Consider the following 22,155-nt stretch of genomic DNA (forward strand, 5'->3'; position numbering starts at 1 on the left):
TACAAGAAAACTACACAATGTCTTTCACAAATAAACTGGTAGAGCTAATAAATGAATAGAACTAATAAACTTTAGCAAAGTTTAGAATACCAGATCAATGAGAAAAATCAGTGTGTGTGTGTGAGTGTGTGTATGCAATGAATAATATGAAAGGGCATTAAGGAAATAATTTCACTTACAATAACATCAAAAAGAATAAAATATTGTGGAATAAATTTAACTAAAGAGGTGAAAGACTTATACACTGAAAAACTACCAAACAGGGCTAATTAAACAAATTAAAGAATGCCTAGATAAATGGAAATATAGCTCAAGTAATGGACTGAAAGACTTAATATTGTTAAAATGGCGAGTGCCCATAAACTGATCTACAGATTCAATGCAATCTCTGTCAAAATCCCAATGGACTACTTTTATAGAAATGGGAAAGGAAATCCTAATATTCATATGGAATTGCAAGGAACCATGAGTATCCAAAACAATCTTGGGGAAAAATATTAGAGGATTCATGCATCCCTATCATTCTGCCAATTTGTTTTTTAATAAAAATTTCAGTCCATTTGCTTTTAACATAATTGCTGCTAAAAAAAGAACTTACTTCTGCCACATTGATACTTGTCTTCTATATGGCTTCCACCTTGTTTTGTTCCTAAATTCTCCCATTACTTCCTTCTTTTATGTTTAATTGATTTTTTTAATGTACTACATTGATTCCTTCTCATTTCTTTATCCATATATATGGAAATTGTAAAATGTACTATTTTTTATTAAATTTTGGGGGCTGATACTGGTTAATAAAATTATGTCATTTTCAAGTGTACAATTCTATAATACGTCTTTTGTATGTTGTATCCCAACTGTAACCTTCCATCATCATATACTTGGCCCCCTTTGCCCTTTATTACCTCCCCACCCCTCTTCCTTCTGGTAATCACCATACTGTTGTTTGTGTCTATGAATTTCTGTTTGTTTATTTACTTTGTTCATTTCTTGTTTTCAGTTTAATATCCCACATGAGTCAAATCATATGGTTCTAAACTTTTCTATCTAATATTACTTAGTGTGATATTCTCCAGATCCAACCATGTTGTTGCAAATAGCACTATTTCATCTTTTCTTATGTCTCAGTAGTATTCTGATATATATGTGAACCATATCTTCTTATTCAATCCTGCACTTGGTTGTTTGCATGTCTTGGCCACTGAATAACACTGCAATGAACACAGGGGTGCATATATCTTTGTGAACAAATATTTTCAAATGTTTCAAGTAGATACCAAGAGGAGTACATATGGTAACTGTTCTTAATTTCTGGAGACTTCCGTATTGTTTTCCACAGTGACTGTGCCGGTTTACATTCCAAGCAGCAGTGAATGAGAGTTCCTTCTTCTCCACAACCTCCCCAACACTTGTTATTACTTGTCTTGTTGATAACAGCCATTCTAACAGGATTGAGGTGGTATCTCATTGCAGTTTTGAACTGCATTTCCAAATACTTAGTGAAGTTCAGCTTAAGATACATTATTTTAATGTATTATTGAGAAAAACTGCTGCCAATTACTTCAGACATGCCATAAATTTAAATTCATTCCATATAAGAGATATTGAAATGTGGGAAAATATGAGTCTCAGACATCAGCTATCAATAAAATATGATAGCTGGATCATAGAAAATATAGAATACAGTTTCTGGAATCAACCCTGTATTTGAATTAGTACTCCAAAGAAAAGTAGTCCTTACGCTTAAAGTATATGCTTTCAAGTTTAATCTGGCAAAGAAAAAAGTAAGGCAAAATGTTGCTTCCATTAGTCATCTGAAAGCTGTTGCTTAACATAAAATTTTAAGTTGGTCAGAGCAAAACAGAGAGGCCTTTTAGTGTAGTGGTTCACCTACATGGTTTGGCTTCAAACAACTTTTGGTTCAAGTTACGTTTAATAGTTACCTGGTTTTTCTAAGTCACTATAAAAATGAAGATAATAAGTACATGTTATGAGGTGTGTGGTTGCATGCAAAAAGCTTGTAATTCACTGAAAACATAAATGCTAGTTGTCTTCCTCTAAGTGAAAAATTATGTGACAATGAATGTGATTTGTGTTTAATGATAATTCATTAAACACACACTAAGAGAGCAGAGAAGACATTCCACTAGGTCATCAGAGAATGATTTTTGTAAGAGGTTGCATTTCAGCCTCAGCACCCAAGTAAAGGGAAAGATGAGGTGAGTGAACTGTAAGATGTGAACAGAAATCAGTAAGTGAAAGGAAGTGGGCAATATGTATTTGGCAGGGTGTGTTGGGACCTTGATGTATGAATCCTGTGTGCTTTCAGGAATTACGAAGAGTAAAAGATTGGAAGGTAGTGTCTTCTCTAGCTGTAACTGAAAGCAATGGGGATTGGCTAACAAGGGAAGGGTAGCCTGAGGTTGGGTTCAAAGGTTATAACACTTCTTTTTTTTTTTAGAGGATAGAGTCATAAAGCCACAGCTACTAAACTGGCAGATATTTCTAAACTGGGGAGAGGTAGAGTAGAAGGTACCCAATGTTGGGGTACACAGAGCAGTTGTTCTTCAGAAAAATGGAGGTCCTAAGGGGAGACCTAATCAAAGCTTTATAGGTTCAAGGGGGAAACTAGACCCCAGTGTCCGGCCTGGTCCTCTGTCCTCAGTGCTACATGGGACAACATCTCCCAGGTGAGCCCCCAGAAAGGCTAAGTGACAGTGACAGAAATTACTATCTATCTCCAATGCCTACGCCAGTCTAAGCAGATGTTGCACTGTACCCAGAGGTCAAGAAGACAGGTGCAGGCCACGTGGAAAGACAGAACACTTGCAATTCCTCTGGATCCTTGGAAACAATCTTAGATGTTTGTTTTCTTACTCTCCTCCTCATCAAACACCAGAGACTTAGTGATATAGTCTCAGAGGACAGTCTCATGAGGTAAACAGGGGATATGAGTATCTATATCTGTGCATGATGATAAGAATCCAAGGAAGGGAGGATTTGGATTCAAGAAGTATTAGATTCTCATCAGGTATCTTTTCTGTATGTTGTCTCTTCACACAGTTTTTTCTTCTTTTTGATTAATCATTCCATGGAGCATAAAGGACAGGAGTGGGAATGAATATATCCGTATTTTTCAGACTCTAAGATGCACTCCCCCCACACAAATTTGGGAGGAATAATGCTTGTGAATGCTGTTGTTGAGTTCTGTTTACATTTACATTGGTGAAATATTATTTATGTTACTAAATATTTTACCACAATTTTTGCTTCAGAATTATTTTCCCTATTTTCCTCCTCTAAAATCTAAGTACATCTCATGGTCTGAAAAAATATGGTACTACATGAGGCAAGAGCTCAATGTCCTTTCCAGGTAAGAAATCAACTTTGAGAATGCCTGAGTCCTCAGTGGACATAAAATAAGAAGGCTAACTTATGTTCATGATAAATGTTAAATTGTTTTTCTTTTGCATCTATACTCTAAAAATTGAACCTTCCTTTACCCTAGTTTACTTAGGAGGCACAATCCTTGAACCTTAAGATATAAATTATCAGCCAAAAAGGAGGCAAGTTGGAGGAGAATTTTCTCACAGAAGTTCACTCCCTCTCTCCCTTTCCCTTCGCCCATCTTGCTTTTCCCTATAACTGTTTACATTCAATTCAATGTTCTTGAAATGACTTTCTTACTTTCATTGTAGGTGATGTGGAAAGAAGCATCTTGACTGAAAAGGATTGTTATTCATCAACCACAAGCTAGGTAAGACAGCTATCTCATGATTATCTAGATGTGAACTAGCCATTGATAAGCCTTAATTTGATGCTGACCTGAACCGGATTCACAGCCTGAATCTGTGGTAATTATCAACCCTGAGTAAGGAGGAAGAAAAGGAAATCAAACTCTCCATCCTAAGGTGTGTCTGTCCCCGCCTCCCTCCCTCCCTCTCCACCCGTCTATTTCTTTAGCTTTCTATCTCAAAGATTCTAAAAGAACAAGTTAAAACACATTTTCTGCTCTAATTTTTCCATAATCAGGGAGAAAAACATTGGAGTAGAAGCTCTATTGATAACTTCTCAGTGTAAGAACAAGAAAGATGCACATCCTTGATGACAAGAATCATTTACTGACAGTGTTGCTTATTGGCAGGTGCATGTGAGTCCATGGAAGTGTGCAACCTGACAAGACTCCCTGAATTCATCCTCTTGGGACTCTCCTCTCGCCCCGAGGACCAGAAGCCACTCTTTGCCCTCTTCCTTATCTTGTACCTGGTCACCCTGATGGGAAATCTGCTCATCATCTTGGCTATCTGCTCTGATCCTCAACTCCAAAACCCCATGTACTTCTTCCTGAGCATCTTGTCCTTTGCAGATATTTGCCACACAACAGTCATAGTCCCCAAGATGTTAGTGAACTTCTTATCAGAAACAAAGACCATTTCCTATGCTGAATGTCTGGCACAGATGTTTTTCTTCCTGCTCTTTGGAAACATGGACAGTTATCTCCTGGCAGCTATGGCCATTGACCGCTATGTAGCCATTTGTAACCCTTTGCACTATGTCACTGTTATGAACCACAGATGCTGTATGTCACTACTGGTCTTCTCCATAGCTGTCCCCTTCCTCCACTCCCTCCTACATGCTTTCCTGATAAATCGGCTCACCTTTGGTGAATCAAATGTTATCCACCACTTTTTCTGTGATGTCAACCCTGTTCTGAAGCTGGCCTGCTCTTCCACCTCTGTCAATGAAGTTGCGGTCATGACAGAGGGGATGCTCTCTGTGATGGCCCCGTTTGTGTGCATCATCATTTCTTACCTAAGGATCCTCACTGCTGTCCTCAATATTCCCTCGGCTGCTGGAAAATGCAAAGCCTTCTCCACCTGCAGCTCCCACCTCACTGTGGTGACTGTGTTTTATGGGAGCATTAGCTATGTCTATTTCCAGCCGTTGTCAAGCTATACTGTCAAAGACCGAATAGCAACGATCATCTACACTGTACTGACACCCATGTTGAACCCATTTATCTACAGTTTAAGAAACAAAGACATGAAACGGGGCCTAGAGAAACTGAGAAGCAGGATTAAGTCTGAAATGGATAGGCTTTCTACTACAAAAACCAACAAAATTCAGGGACCCTAACTGCAAGGCATGACTGTGTGTTTGCACACACACAAACACACACACCAGCACCTAAGCAAGTCTCTGGGGAGAAATACTGTCATCATTGTATCTGAACCTTGGGGGTTTCCAACCTGTGGTTTCTGCCATGCCATGGCAGGGAAGTTCCACTCATGTCTTGGTACCGGTGCTCTGACTATAGATTTATCCCATAATATCTCTCCATTCCAGAAAAATCAAATTTTTACTCCTTCCATATTTATCTGGAACCTCCCATATTTTTATCTATTTATAGATATTTATATGTGTGCAGCAATGTTTCTGCACACCTAATTATATGATTCTATTTGGAATTGTTAGAAATCTGGGTGTGTGGGTGTGTGTGACCTTCCTATCAGTCCGTTCCCCACTCAAGCCACAACAGGACTACAGCACCTTTTTAACGACTCTCCAAACAGCTAGATATCCTGGGCCCTGGAGTTATTAGATTCCCAACAACTGAATCCATCACCTAGCTAATTATTTGTGAGCCAGCTCTATGCCTCCACACATGTCTTGGTCTCTACTATTCCTCCCTTTCATTCGACTTGGGCTACTTGCCCCTGTGCTCTTCTCTCTAAAGAAGCCTCTATTTCCAGGTCTCTTCTTGCTGTCATTTTTGAAATAATGAAAGATTTTTCCATGTAGCCAGAATTGCTTCTTAAGGAGCATAAGAAGGAGTGGGGTAAAAAAAAAAATGGATGTAAACTACTAGTAAGAAACTCTGTTTAGAATGTCTGATATAAAAGAGGCTTCAATTTAGTTGGAGAATGAATTATATAGTAACATGGTCAGATGAATTACTTTACCTTGTGTTGTGAAGAAAAACAGCATTTTAGTGTCATTCTCTTTCTCTCTCCTGGTATTTGTATTTTAATAGATGGAAATATGTAAGTCAAACAAACTAATCTTTCATGATATTGTAGACAAGGAATAAATGGATGATCTTAAAGTTTTTTTGAACAATTAACTACTTTATTGTTAAAACAATTGAGACAAACTTTTTTATTGTTATTCTATTTTACCTGTGCCAATTTTTCCTCCCTTGCCCTAATCCGCCCGTCCCACTCTGCGCTTCCACAGTCAATCCCCACACCATTGTCCGTGCCCATGGGTCATTCGTACATGCTCTTGGACTAGTCCCTTCCCCTTTTTTCCGCCATTAGCCCCCTCCCTTCTCTCCTCTGGTCACTGTTAGTCTATTCCATGTTTCCATGCCTGTGGTTCTATGTTTTTCATTATTCTGTGGTTCTATTATTTGTTCATTTGATTCCTCTTGTAGGTGAGATCATATGGTATTTGTCTTTTACTGACTGGCTGATTTCACTTAGCATAATATTCTCCAGTTCCAAGTTTTTAAATGACAGAATAAGGAGTCTTTAAACTCCTTTTGATTTTGCCTCAGAGTCCCTAAACTAGGACAAGGAAAAGTCTGGGTATATATATTGCTCAATTTCATTCCTTTATTACATTTATGGCAAGTTAGTTTTCACTTCCATGTCTATTCTGACCATTTAATAAGGACTCCCTGCAATACCACTGTGAAAAAATCTTTTCCCAACCTCTGCGATAAATAAAGAAGGATGAATAAAGATGGATTACAATGTCTGCTGTGGGCATGGAAGCAAAAAGTAGTAATACATGTGTGCATAACAAGTGAATTTCCACCGTCACCATAAGCCTCAAAAATTCAGTAGCTACTCAATCAAAATTTGTTAAAAGGAAAAAAAATGAAATGGGCATGCAGAAATGCAACTTTATTTCTGTAACTTCATTTCTAGAGTTGAGGTTTAGTTTTTGGGGGGTTTTTTTGGGGGGGTTTTGAGCCCTCAGTTTACCTAACTGTAATTCAATTCCGACTTTTCTCAACCCTATCCAATAATTTCTCAGTAGCTTTTAATTTATACTTTAGCCCCATTCATTCATTTCCCACTTCTCATAGTTATCAGTGCTTCTTCTAAGTCCTGGGTATTAACTCTCAGAGTTTCTGTAACTTTGCCCTGGTGTCTCCAAAGACAGTGCAGTTCTGTTTTTAGGCTAGTCTATATTTTGGCCCTATACTGGAAGGTGTTTCTGACATTTGACCTTGTTCCATTTATTTGTCACCATGGGTGACAGCTAGGGCATGCTTTTGAGATTGGTGACTGGCTTTCATTATTCCTTCTATTCTGAAATGACAATCCAAAGAAGCTATCATCCTTAGTCATCATGAGGTGGTTTCTGCCATCTCTCTTTCATGTTAGTCTCCCTACTTCTCCCCACCAATCTGGGTTTTGTCTGTCTCATTCATCCAATTTGAGTGAGCCACTCTAGGCCATTGGAAAACCTTTGGATTACCTCCAGCAAACCCTTACAGCAGTATCCAGTCCTCTTGGTGTCTACAAATCCAATATAACTATTCTCTGTTGCTCTCTCTAATTCCAATAGCATAAGGGGCACCAGTGCAGCCCTCATATTAGGCACAGGGTGCTTACACAATCTACTCTCAGATTCACAGACTTAAAAGCCCTCTTAAGGGATTAGCCAAAAAACATACATACATAACACACAGACACAGACACCAGTGTGGTGATAGCCAGAGGGAAAGAGGGGTGGGGGCTAGGTGAAGGTGGGCAAAGGGCAGAAATCAGGGATGGAAAAACACTTTGCTTGGGGTGATGGGCACATGATGCAGTCTGCAGATGATGTTTTATTGAGCCGTACACTTGAAACCTGTATGGCTCTGCAAGCCAATGTCATCCCAATAAATTCAACTGAAAAATAAAAAGCCCTCCCAAGAGCCTCTCTAGCATTATCTAAACTGGTTCTTTTGCTTTGATTTCTCTTTTAATTCTTCTCTGGGTTATACCCCCACCAACACTTGATAATCTCAGCCATTCTGATGTTGGACAGGGGCATTCTGGTGTATTTCTCCTGATGGATGCAGGAAAGCATCTTTTGCTGTCTGTATTGGGCATTTGCATCTCCTCTCCCTTAAATTGCTTAATCAAGTATTTGTCCCTTCAGGGGGACTGCTGTCATTTTCTTATCAAATTGTAGGATCTCTGTAAATTGAGAATATTAGCCATTTGTTTGCTATATGTATTTGCAAGTACTTTTTCCAAATAAACTATTTGCCTTTACCTTCAATTATAAAATCAGCATTTTCTTACTTTCTACAGTCTAATTTGTTTATCTTTTTTCATATTCTAAGTAAAAAGGTAACTGCTATGTAAAGAATATTAAAATTCTATTCTAGAAGTTCATTGTTTTAATTTTAGATTTATATTTAAATCAATCTGGAATATATTTATTTATATATTATATCCATCTTCCAGATGTCAAGATTATTTATTAAAAAACCATACCTTCCCACTGAATTAAAAAGACATCAGGATTATATACATTCTAATATATGCCTGAATCTATTTCCAGACTCCTTATTCCATTCTACGAACTTAACTATCTCTGTATGTCAAACCACGATGTTTGACAGCCATAGCTTTTTAAGAATGTATTCTAAAATAATAAAGTAATTCTTTTTCTTTGAATCCTGCTTTTCAAAACTATTATTGATAATTCTCACACTTTTATTTCTTTATGTGAACTTTTAAAAAGTGATAAACTTTATTTTTTTCTTCTTTTTTGACATTTTTTATTGTTGCTCAAGTATAGTCTCGAACACAATACTAAAATAGAGACAAGAATTGTTGTCTCCATTTTCCCCACCACCACTCCCCCTTGCCCCAGCCATCCCCACCTCCCACCATCCATCCTACTCCCTTTGTCCTTGTCCATGTGTCCTCATACAAGTTCCTTGATGACTTTTCCCCTTTTAATCAATTATTCTTACATGTGTACCACACATGAATTACAGGATTGAATGGACTGTGAGTAAAGTGCTTAGACCAGTACCTGGCTTATAATAAGCATTCAGTAAATACGGTTGTTGTTTTTGTCATTACCGTTACTTATCTGTTCCCTTCATATGCATAATGTGATAACACAGAAGACCTGGATTTCATCATAAGAAGATAAATAGAGTTACCTCATCCACAGCTTGCTTTGTCTAAAGCTATTTAACACAACAAGCTTGGAAACAAAGAATCTTCTGTTAGCTCTCCAGAGTTCTCTGCATTCAGATTCGGTGCCCAAAGTCAGATAACAAAAGAGTGTGCTTTGCTTCCACTCTGCCAAATTTCCCTGCAACTGAATCTTGGAGTGAGATCCAAATTTTCTTGAGTTCTCTGGCCATAATGCCCTCTCATGATTTCCATCACATGGTGAGCCAGCTGCTATCACTGTGCCCTGGTATCGATCTGTATGAGATTGATTCTGGGACCCCTCAAGAATGCCAACATGCAAGGATGCTCAAGTCCCTTATATAAAATGTATATAAGGTATATGCACATCCTCCCATATACTTTAAATCATATGTAGATTATTCATAAAACCTAATGTAATGTAAATAAATGCTATGCAAATATTGTTACATGAGTTATACTGTTATACTAGTATTATTTAGGGAATGATAAGGAAAAAAGTCTGTAAGGTTCAGTACAGACATAACTATCATAGGCCTACATAGTACAGATCATTAACAAGGTAACATTTTTTTATATTTTCAATGCTCATTTGGTTGAATCTGCAAATACAGAACCTGTGCATATAGAGGACTGTAGTTTTTACCATATATATAAATTTAAAGATACCAACACATGTACATGACATTATCATGGTAATGGAAAGGTAACTAGCACAAATCAATCACTGACACTTTTGACTGATGAAATTAGTGACTTCATTTTAACGATGAAGAAACTGAAATTCAAAGAGGGAAAGTGACTTACCCAAAGTCACCAGCAGTTAAGTAGTAAACAAAATTCAAACTCAGAATTGACTAAGTCTAATTCAGAAGTGCCTAGCCTGTGTGAGGATATCACCAAGGACAGCCATTACCTTCCCCAAGTCCCTTCCTGGCTCCTATTTCAGAATTTTGAATCAGGAGATTGACACTTTTGATCTCAAGGTAAAGCATGTTACTCTGACTAGATGGTGGGACGGGTGTGAGTTGGCAGTCGGTTTCCCTGACTAGGGGTTGTGCTGAGATCAGTGGTGGCCCTGGTTATACTGAGACTGACTTGATATGCTGAGAGATAACAGGCTTAATTCCTAATCCACTATTCACAAGAAGAAGCCAAACTTTTGCCCCTGGTTTCTACTAAATTAGTTTGTAAGAGCTTCCCTGAGCGGTTAATTATCATCAAAGGATAGGAGCATGGAAGTTCACCAGCAAAAGCTCCCCAGAGCCTCATTAAGAAAGCTAAGATTGGACCTCATCTAGGGAGCTTCTGCAGTGACAGTGGCTCAGAAACTTTTCCGACAGGACTTCATGAGTGAGGTCTCCTTCTTCCCTCCCTAGAGTAGTCTCAAGGGGCCACATTGTCTTTAATAATAGGAAGGGAAAGTGGATGCTCATTGTCTTTAATAATAGGAAGGGAAAGCAAAGCTCAGAAGCTTTGCTTCTGTCTCATCTGAGGCGAGCGAGTCCTCTAAGGGTAGCATTTTAGAAGGAGATATTAAGTAACCCCAGTAAATTTAATAAAAAAATCAACTCTCTTTGAAATTGGTTATTAGTAGCAGTAGTAAATTGCTACTAATCACACATTGGTAATTAATTCCAAATTACCAATGACGTAACCCAACAAAAATTTCCTTCTTGCTCATTATATGTCCACTGTGGATCACCAAAACTGCTCCACAGATAATGACTCACAGAAAACCACACTAACAGAGGTCCACTTAGCTTCTCCAAAACACACAGCCTTCTAGCAGGGAAAGACTACACTGGAGAATGTCATATGGTTTTCCACTGTCTTAACCCAGAAACAATACACATCACTTAAATTCATCTTTCTTTGGACAGAACAAGTCATGTGTTCACACAAAACTGAAGGGGGGTGGGAAATGTAAGTTTTCATATGGAATATTTGATAAACATCACTGTCCCTGCTACAACTGGAATAGTTGTCATTTTCTTATTGATTTATTGGAATTCTTTGTTTTATATGGATACTATTCTTGATACACATATATACACACACATATATATTCAATATTTTTTACAAACCCTTTGTTTCTCTTTTAACTTTGTTCATAGCATCATTAGTCACACATATTTTCACTTTTATGTGATCAATTCTGTCACTCTTTTCCTTTAGAGCTTTAGGGTTTATATTTTGCTGAGAAAGGGTTAATCCACCTACAAGATTATAAAAAATATTCTCCCATATTTGCATATTACACATTTATAGATTTTTGCCTTTTTTATCTTCCTATCTATATGGAATTTACTTTATATGTGCTATAAGGTAGAGATCTAAATTTGTATTCTTCCAATTGAATATACAGTGGTCCCCAGTTTATCTTCCTGCCACATGCAAAGGCCAAATGTCTTTTTAGAGAGATCTGTTTCTGGATCCTACTCTGCAATATGAGTTCAATTATCTATTCCCATATCAATACTGTGCCATTTCAAGTAACAAAGCTTTGTTGCATGTTTTACTCACTTGGAAGAGAAACCCATCCTCGTTGTTTTGTTTTGTTACTCAAAATTATTTGTTACTTTTGTACATTTTCTCTCCTTGACAAGCTTTAGAGTTGACTTGACATATTCTATGAAGAATCCTACTGGGGGCTCCAGTCAAGATACCATACTCACATCCTCCCAAAGCCACATCAGAATTACAACTAAGCTACAGAACAACCATTATTCAGAACCTCCTGAAATCTAGGTGAACAGAAGTCCTACAACTAAGGATATAAAGAAGCCACACTGAGACTGGTAGGAATGGGCTGGTTCCACACCAACAGGAAGCAGACAAAAACTGGGAGGGATATCTTGGCTGCAGAGGTCCCGGCTGAGGAGTGAAGGGTCCCAGCCCCACACCAGGCCCCCCAGCCCAGATATCCACTGACAGGAAGAAAAGTCCTATAACTTTTGCTGTGAAAACCAGAGGGGATATGGCTGACTGAGATCAAGGGTTTCTGGAATCCCAGACAGTTCCTCTTACAAGGCCCCCACACAGACTTATTCAGACTCACTTCCTCTGAGCTCCAGCACTGGGGCAGCAGCTCTAAAGGACATACAGAGAGGAACCGAATTGTCTGGCATCAGGGTGAGAGCAGGACTAGCAGCTTTCTCCCAGACAGAAATGCTGGCAGAGCCCATTGCTACTTTTCTGAGCCCTCTCCCACAACAGAATCAGCAAACTCCACATATGAGTCTCTATCAACTTTGCTCACACTGTTTATCCTACCCTGCTGATTCCCTGAGACTCTGCCCCACCTAACTTGCTAGCCCACCCAAGCCATTTCCAGTGGCTTTTTCATACAATGAATGACCTGTCTTGACTCATGCTTTAGACTTTCCTAAAACTCCTAAAACAAGCAGCATCTGGCCTTGGCATGCCCCCATACCTCTCACTAAGAAGCCCCAGGTCTGACACTAGCAGCAGTTGGCCTTAGTTTACAGGTTGGCCTTCCCTGGGCACTTTCAAGCTCAGAACAAGTAGCAACCATCTGCAGATCACTTTGTAACTCATTCCAGGTGGCCCTGGGTAGAATGGTCAGCACCTCCTGGAGGCCCCAGAGCCAGTGCACCCAGTGAACTGCTTCAGACCATGCCAAAGCACCACACAACTACCTCCCCAAAAGACATACTCAAGGGGCAGACTCAGTGGGCACGAGGGGCTTGCTGAGAAAGTCCTACTCCATGGGGTGGGCCCCTGCAGCTGGTCCTCCACAGTGGTCTCAGCCAGCTTTTGTAGCTGAATGGCCTGTGGGTGAATTTTTCCCACTGACATGCCAACAGCAGTCAAGGCTCAACTACAGCAGGAGAGGGCACACAGCCCACATGGGGCTGGGAAGGGTGCACTGGAGTGCCAGGTCAGGTAAACAGAGAAGGCTGTGCCACTGGATCCTCCAGGGTACCTACTCTATGAGGCCACTCTACCAGGTCTGGGAGACAACACAGAGAGGCTGCCAAAATGAGGAGACAAAGAAACATGGCTCCAATGAAAGAACAGAACAAAACTCCAGAAAAAAAAATAAACAAAATGGAGACAGATTGTCTAATCTGCTAGATGCAGAGTTCAAAACACTGGTTATAAGAATGCTCAATGAACTTAGGGGAAGAGTAGATGAACTTAGTGAGAATTTCAACAAAGACATAGGAAAGATAAAAACAGAACTAGAAAACATAAAAAAAGAACAAGTCAGAAATGAAGTATACGTTACAGGGAATCAACAATGCAGTAGATGAAGCACAGGATCAAATCAGAGATTTGGAAGACAAGGAAGGAGAAACACCCAATCAAAACATCAAAAAGAAAAAAGAATACAAAAGAAATAAGCATAGTATAAGAAACCTCTGGACCCTGGCTGGCATAGCTCAGTGGATGGAGCCCGGGCTGGGAACCAAAGTGTCCCAGGTTCCATTCCCAGCCAGGGTACATGCCTGGGTTGCAGGCCATAACCCCCAGCAACCACACACTGATGTTTCTCTCTCTCTCTCTCTCTCTCTCTCTCTCTCCCTTCCCTCTCTAAAAATAAATAAATAAATAAATAAATAAATCTTAAAAAAAAAAAACAAAAAACCTCTGGGACAAGTTCCAGTGTACCAACATTCACATCATGGGTGTGCCAGAAGGAGAGGTGATACAGCAAGGAATTGAAAACCTATGTAAAAAAATAAGGAAGATGAACCCAAAAAGGCCCATGCCAAGGCACATCATGATTAAAATGCCAAAGGTTAAAGACAAAGAGAGAATCATAAAAGCATCAAGAGAAAAGCAGTTGTTACCTGCATGGTCACTCCCATAAGACTGTCAGCCAAGATCTCAACAGAAACTATGCAGGCCAGAGGTATTAGCAAGAAATATTCATTTCTACCAAGCAAAGCTACTACCATTTAGAATCAAAACACATATAAAGAGCTTCCCAGACAAGAAAAAGCTAAAGAATTTCATTACCACCAAACCAGTATTACATGAAATAGTAAAGGGTATTCTTTAAGAAAAAGAACAGGAAAAAAGATTTTAAAAAATACAAATAAATAAAATGGCAATAAATACATATCCACCAAGAATTGAATCTAAAAAAAAAAGAACAAGTGAAACAGAAGCAGACTCAAAGATACAGAGACACATTTTGATGGTTGCCAGATAGGAAGGTGAGAAATTAAGAAGTACAAATTGGTAGTTGCTCAATAGTCATGGAGATGTAAAGTACAGCATAGGGAATGCAGTGAATAATATTGTCATAACTATGTATGATGTCAGACAGGTGTGAGATTTAGCAAGATGATCATCAGTAAATTATATAATGTCTAATCACAGGGTTGTACAGCAGAAACTAATATTATATGTCAACTGTAATTAAAAAATAAAAATTATTTAAAGAGAAAAATCCTACTGGAATTTTTGAGTCTACTGAATATGTGTATTAATTTGGGGGAATTTACATTTTGATTGTATTATATTCCTAACCAGGAATATGGATAATGTGATCAATGGATCACCTTCTAAAACCTACTACTTACTTATAGGGCTTTGTTGTCTTGATGGAGTTTATTAATACACAATCTTAGGCGTCGCATGTTTGAGAAATAAAGGGAAGAGACCTTGATACTTCACAGTGAAACGAGCCAGAGAGAACTACAGCAACAGCAGAGACACAAGCTCATGGGAAGGCCAGCAAGGACACTCAGTCTCAGAGCATGGGATCTTGTCTGAAGATAACCAACTACTCAGAAAGAAGCAACTCTTCTGAAGGATGAGGAATTTGTAAGTTTTCAGGTTCTATATGATCTATCACTAAAATTCAACAAAACTCTCCTTCCATGCCATAAATATTTTTAATATAGTGTCGCAGGTTCTCTGTGACACTATAGTGGTGTCGATATACACTTGTCAAAATCCACACAAGGTACAATGCCAAGAGTGAACCCTAAAGTGGACTATGGACTTTGGGTGAAGACATGAAAACGAAGACTCATCAGTTCTAACAATGCATCATTCTGGTGGGTATGTTGATGATATGGGATGTCATGTGCATAGGGACAGGGAGTATATAGGAAATCTCTGTACTTTCTGATAAATTTTGCTATAAAGCTATAAAAAGAGCTCTAAAAATAAAATCTTTACTTCAAGGGAAAAATAAAAGAAAAATATCTATGTAAAAGTTATAATTGGTATGCCATTTGTGAGTTAGTGAAGCTAAATATCCTGCTCAAATTCACCCATTCAATAATTGGTGGAACTGGCATTCAAAAACAAGTAGACAGGCTTAAGAAACTGAAGCAATATAATATCTGAAAAAACTCTCCTTCTTCCCTCTGGAAAAAAATGAGTAAAATGGACATTCTTCTGCATTAATTCCATTAAGTTATATTTTATGACAAACCACTTTAAAAGCAGGTTGTCAGCAAAGAGGACAAAAGGGAGACTTTGAAGAATGTAGATAGAGCAGAGAGTAACCAAATAATTACAAAATTATTTCTGACTTATAAAGACCACTCTGGTCACCAGGTGGAAGATGAATGGGGTTGTGAGGACAGCTTCCATTTTCCCACATACTCTTCTCTCCACCCTTATCCTCCCTGCTCTATGCCCTATAAGGCTGATATGTATCAAAAGGTTCCCTTTCTGAAATTCAACAATAAGAAAACTGATGATAAAATGGGCCAAAGACCTTAAAAACACCTACCAAAAAATATATACAGATGAAATATAAGCATATGAAGCAATTCTCAATATCAGAAGTCATAAAGGAAGTGCAAATTAAAACCAGAGTATACTACCCTACAGCTATCAGAATGGTCAAAATTTGGAAGCAACCGAGATGTCTATTAGTAGGTGAAAAGAAAACTGTAGTATATCCAGACAATGGAATATTATACAGCACAAAAAGAAATAAGCTTTCAAGCCATGAAAACACATGGAAGAAACTTAAATTCATATTATTAAATAAGCCAATATGAAAAGGACACAGGCTATGTGATTCCAACTATATGACATTCTAGGAGAGGCAAAACTAGAGACAGTAAAAAGATCAGTGGTTGCCAGGAGTTAGAAAGAAAACGGAAATGAATAGGTGGAGCACAGAGGACTTTCAGGGCAGTGAAACTATTCTCTGTGACACTATAGTGGTGTCAATATACACTTGTCAAAATCCACACAAGGTACAATGCCAAGAGTGAACCCTAAAGTGGACTATGGACTTTGGGTGAAGACATGAAAACGAAGACTCATCAGTTCTAACAATGCATCATTCTGGTGGGTATGTTGATGATATGGGATGTCATGTGCATAGGGACAGGGAGTATATAGGAAATCTCTGTACTTTCTGATAAATTTTGCTATAAAGCTATAAAAAGAGCTCTAAAAATAAAATCTTTACTTCAAGGGAAAAATAAAAGAAAAATATCTATGTAAAAGTTGTGATTGGTATGCCATTTGTGAGTTAGTGAAGCTAAATATCCTGCTCAAATTCACCCATTCAATAATTGGTGGAACTGGCATTCAAAAACAAGTAGACAGGCTTAAGAAACTGAAGCAATATAATATCTGAAAAAAAGCAAACAAAAAAAGAGAAATGAAGTTAAGTATTGCAAAACTTCACACAGCTTGTAAGAGGCAGAGCCAGCATCTGAATCTATTTCATCTCGCCCCAGAGCCAGTACCTTAACCCCTTCCCCAGAACACTACCCCTGCAGCCAGACAGTCATACATGCAGATCTAGAGCGTCAGAGATGTCAGAAGGCATCACATCTCCTTCCAGGTAGGTACACATAAGCCCAAACACAGGCATGCACATGAGAACATGCATGTACCAACAGGACACATGCACATTAAAATAAACATATATAGTTCATATGCATGTACATGAACATGGCTCCACCCCTGCTGTTGCATAGCCCTAATTCCCTTCCCAGGTAGAAGGCTACACCTCTGGGGCTCAGGTTCCCCACAGGCTCCTGGATGGAGACTTTCTGAGGGCATCGGAATTACTCTACTCTCCTGAGAAGACTGCAGGGCCAATGCCCCCAGGGCTCTCTCTGGCTTGCTGGGAGGGCAGGCCCCTGGCTTTCCCTTTCTATCAACAATTTCCTCAGTAGATAGAAGAACCAGCACATTTCTGAAGCTAGGTGAGCACGACCAGCACCCTCCATCCTCGGAGATTCAGAGCCTGATCTTAATCCCCTGGCAGGCACCAAGCATGTTCAGAACTCTGAATCTCCCGTCAGCCCACACAGGTAGGCAGGCTGAGGGACTGGGGACCAGAGACTATGGGGCAACACATTCATATGATCTTCCTCCCTTTTCCTCATCCTATCTTCTTCTGTATTCCATTTCAACAGCCAGGAAACAAGTAAGCAAAGAAGTCAGAATAATGCAAGGCGCGCACTCTGAAGCTGGACTCTACCCCATCTAGATTGTACACTTAGGCAAGTCACTTCAATTCCCTGTACCTCACTTTCACTATGGATAAAATAGTGGGCTGTAAAGACTCAATGACCTAATGCATGCAACGTTCTAAGAGCAGCATCTAGCATGTGTAATGCTGTGAGAATACACAGGGAAGGGGCTGCAATGGAGTGGGCATCTCCAACAGGTGAGGTGCTCCAACACTCCTGGGTGAGGTGCTGCAGCTCAGCAGAGGAACACAAGAAATTAGTTCCCAGCATAAGCCCTGCTTTATTCAAGCACCTCTGGTTGCTTGGAGACTAAAGGTATATTGAGACTGAGGGAAAAGAGTTATTCACACAAAGAATTCCAATGAACTTACTCATATTTTACTCGTATTTTAAATGTCCTCCTCCTTAGAATCTAGAACAGCTGGGAAGGGAGAGGTAAATCTCTAATCTGATATAGTTGTGAAACTAGACAGAAAAGGGAGACTTTAGAGAACTGAAAAGAGAAGCACCAGCCTTAAAAGGGCCTTCCCCCATTCCTAAACTGGTCAGTCATACCCGTCCAAATGCAAACAATGTAACATAAAGTTAAATATGGAATGAACTCCTTACTCCATCCCAACAATTTCGCTTCAGAATGAAGCCACACACAGACCACAACAAACACAAATATAAAGATACTTTTTTACCAAAATGGGATTATTCTGTAGGCTTTGTTCTGCAATTTGCTTTTATCAGTTAAAAAGTACCATAGACAGTTGTGTAATGGAGGTAACAGCTTAGCATGAGTAGCTTCCCCTCTGCCACCAGACTGGCTGAATTAAAATCTCAGCTCTACCACATCTGCACTGTGGGATCTGGTGAATTACTTAACTTTGCTAAATTCTGGGAGGTTCTTATCTGTAAAACAGGGATAATGATAGTGTCTATCTCATAGGATTTGGAGGAAATAAAATTATTAAAGACATGCAAAGTGCTTAGTTCAGTGTGGGGCATGTACTGACTGCTAAATGTTGGTTAACATCAGCAGTTACTTCTTTACAGACTGTATGACACTGAATAACGAGAATGCACTATAAATTTTTTAGTATTTCATCTATTTGGATATTTGCATTGTTCCTTCTATGGGTTGATTTGTTCATTTGTATTGTTATAAACAATGCTATAATGAAAATGTGTATGCATCTCTGTGCTACACACATGACTATTTTTAAAGGACAAATTTCTTTAAGAGGAATTATTGGATCAATAGATATTGATTTTCAATTCTGACAGAAACTACCAAAAGGTCTATACTGATTATCATCTCATTATCACAGTATATGAGGATCTTTTTCCCTTTAAATATTGCCCCAAAATTGTGTTGATGTGATGTGTGAAAATTATATTTCAGTGTAATTTATATTTTCTGATTGCCAATGAGGTTAGACATTTCATTTTTTGCGGGGGAGTAATATTTTCTTCGCATCAATAGATTCATTTCAGCTTCACTTGCTGTCTCTTTGGGGGTAATTTTCACATTTTTCAGTATTTTGTCTATTGCATCAACATTTTACTTCTTGTCTGAAATGACATCCCCATACTGAGACCATTAAAATATGATCCTTTTTTTTGGGGGGGGGAACTTTATAGTTTGGAATTTTTATTTTAGATTGTTCATTTATATGGGTTTTATTTTTATGTGTGGTTAGACAGAAATCTAGCCTCATTTTTCCAAAGATTCAGCCAACTGTCATAAATATTATTATCTATTCTCCCTACGTTGCAATGAAATAAGTTTGTATTACATTATTCTATATAGTTTAAGATCTGTGTATATGTATAAATACTGATACACAAAATGCATGTTGTTCCATTGATTTGTCTTTCTCAGTGTATTTTTATTGTTTTTCATTATTTGTGTTTTATTTGCTTATTTATTTTAAAGTATATTTTATTGACTATGTATTACAGTTGTTCCATTTATTTTCTCCCCTTTATCCCCCTCCACACGGTACCCACACTTCCTCCAGCATTCCCCCACCTTAGCTCATGTCCATGGGTCTTACATATAACTTCTCTGGCTTCTCCATGTCCCATACTATTCTTAACCTCCCCCTGTCTATTTCATACCTACCATTTATGCTTCTTACCTGTACCTTCTCCCCCATTTTCCCCTCTTCTTCTCCCCTGATGATAACCCTCCATGTGATCTCTATTTCTGTGAATCTGTTCCTGTTCTAGTTGTTTGCCTAGTTCATTTTTGGTTGGGTTTTGTTTGTTTGTTTGTTTTTTTGGTTCAGTTGTTGATAGTTGTAAGTTTGTTGTCATTTTACTGTTCATATTTTTTAATCTTCTTCTTTTTCTTAGGTAAGTCCTTTTAACGTATCATATAATAAGGGATTGGTGATGATGGACTCCTTTAGCTTTACCTTATCTTGGAAGCACTTTTTTTGTCCTTCCATTTTAAATGATAGCTTTTCTGTATAGAGTACAGAATGGATGTAGGTCCTTGCTTTTCATGACTTTGAGTATTCTTTCCAGCCCGTCCTTGCCAGCAAGGTTTCTTTTCAGAAATCAGCTGACAGCCTTATGGAAACTTCTTTGTAGGTAATGGTCTCCTTTTCTCTTGCTGCTTTTAAGATTCTCTTATCTTTAATCTTACATAATTTAATTATTATGTGTCTTGGTGTGTTCCTCTTTGGGTCCAACATGTTTGGGACTGCTGAGCTTCCTGGACTTGCAAGTCTGTTTCCTTCACAAGATTGAAGAAGTTTTCTTACACTATTTTTTCAAGTAAGTTTTCAATTTCCTGCTCTTCCTCTTTTCCTTCTGGCACTCCTATGATTCCTATGTTGGAACATTTAAAGGTGTCCCAGAGGTTCTTAAGCCTCTCCTCATTTTTCTGAATTCTTGTTTCTTCATTCTGTTCTGTTTGAATGTTTATTTCTTCCTTTTGATACAAATCATTGATTTGAGTCCTGGTTTCCTTCCCTTCACTGTTGGCTCCCTGTGTATTTTTTTTTATTTCATTTTATATAGCCTTCACTTCTTCCTTTATTTTGTAGCCATTCTCAATAATTTTCTATGAGCATACTCAATCTTAACCCTCCTGATTACCAGGGTTTTGAATTCTGCATCTGATAAGTTAGCTCTCCTTGTTGCTTAGTTCTTTTTCTGGAGTTTTGACCTGTTCTTTCATTTGGGCCATTTTTCTTTGTTTCAGCACACCTATTATGTTGTAAGGGGCAAAGCCGTAGGTATTTGCCAGGGTGGGTCAACCCACTTTGCTGCATTGTGGTGCTGTATGTGGGGGAGGGGTCAGAGAAGGAACAATGTTGTTTGCTTGGGTCTTGCCCCACTTTCAGTCACTTCCCCCACTACCCACAAGTGAATTGTACCCTTCGAGGTGCTATCCTGGTGCTGATTCCTGGGTAAGTGGGCTTGTGTACATTCTAGGACTCCATGGGCCCCTCCAACAGACTCTCCTGTGAGACTAGCAGTTTCTCCTGCTGCCACAAACCCTACAGGTTTTTGTGGCCAGAGGTTGTGAGGCTTCCTTTTCCCAGCTCTGGAACCCTGGGCTGCACGCTCTGTCTCACTCCCCAGTTGCTCCTCCCAGTTTGTCAGCACACAAATGTGGGACTCCCCAGTCCGCCTGCTGCTGCCTTGCCTTGTGTCCTGCCTGTCCCAGCTGCCTGTCTCCACCCCTCTTACCAGTATGGCTGAATGTTGGGTCTTTAACTCCTTAGATGTCAGACTTCCATACAATTCAATTTTCTGGCTGTTCTGGTTGATTTTTGTTTTTAAACTGTTTGTTATCCTTTTGGTTGTGTGAGGAAGCAAAGCATATCTACTTACACCTCCATCTTGGTTGGAAGTCTATTTATGTACTTTGATTTTTAGATTAGAAAATTTCCGTGTTATTATTCTAAATTTTTCCAAAATTATAATGCCTTTCTTTAGCCATTTACTCTACTAGATAAATTTTAGAATTAAAAATTCTCTGGAAGTATCATCGTTTTACACTGCTTAGATGTATATATGAAGGAGAAATGATGTACAAGATACTATAATTCAAATTGGCTAATAATTTAAAAGATGGTATTGTTTTAACAAAGCTGGATAGATTGGTATAAACTTGTATTACTGCAATACAGCAAGTTTGTTGTTTATTTTGTAATCAATTCTCAGCTCTTATGAAAGGAAATAAAATTTAAGGTGAAGATGCTCAACAGGTTGTGAAAGTTGTTTTAAAGGATTAATCTAAAATATTTTGACCTAGTAAAATAATCAACACATTAAAAAATCCCCTTGGGGTGTTATTACAGGTGCATTGAATTGTGTAATTTTTTAAAAATTTACTTTTTTCCAGCTTTGCTGAGATATAATTGTGCAAGTTAAGGTGTACAATATGATGATTTAATACATTTCTATACCGCAATATTATTAACACAGTAGGGTTAGCTAATAACCCCATCACCTTACATAATTAGCACTTCTTTTATGTGATGAGAATGTTTAAGATCTACTCTCTTAAGAAGAAATTGTGGTTACCAGGGCTTGGG

At 38.5% G+C, this 22,155-nt stretch overlaps 1 protein-coding gene across 1 annotated transcript; it reads left to right on the top strand.

Annotated features, from left to right (window-relative positions):
• Nucleotides 1–2,181: 2,181 nt before the first annotated feature.
• On the top strand, nt 2,182–6,378 carry LOC114511442 (olfactory receptor 1L3-like). The gene is made up of 2 exons (XM_036022179.1): nt 2,182–3,757; nt 4,145–6,378. The coding sequence occupies exon 2, from the start codon at nt 4,159–4,161 to the stop codon at nt 5,134–5,136; it is 978 nt and encodes a 325-aa protein (XP_035878072.1). The 5' UTR covers nt 2,182–3,757; nt 4,145–4,158; the 3' UTR covers nt 5,137–6,378.
• The last annotated feature ends 15,777 nt before the right edge of the window (nt 6,379–22,155 follow it).

Source organism: Phyllostomus discolor, chromosome 3 (genome assembly GCF_004126475.2).
Source record: "Phyllostomus discolor isolate MPI-MPIP mPhyDis1 chromosome 3, mPhyDis1.pri.v3, whole genome shotgun sequence".
Classification (NCBI taxonomy): Eukaryota; Metazoa; Chordata; class Mammalia; order Chiroptera; family Phyllostomidae; genus Phyllostomus; species Phyllostomus discolor.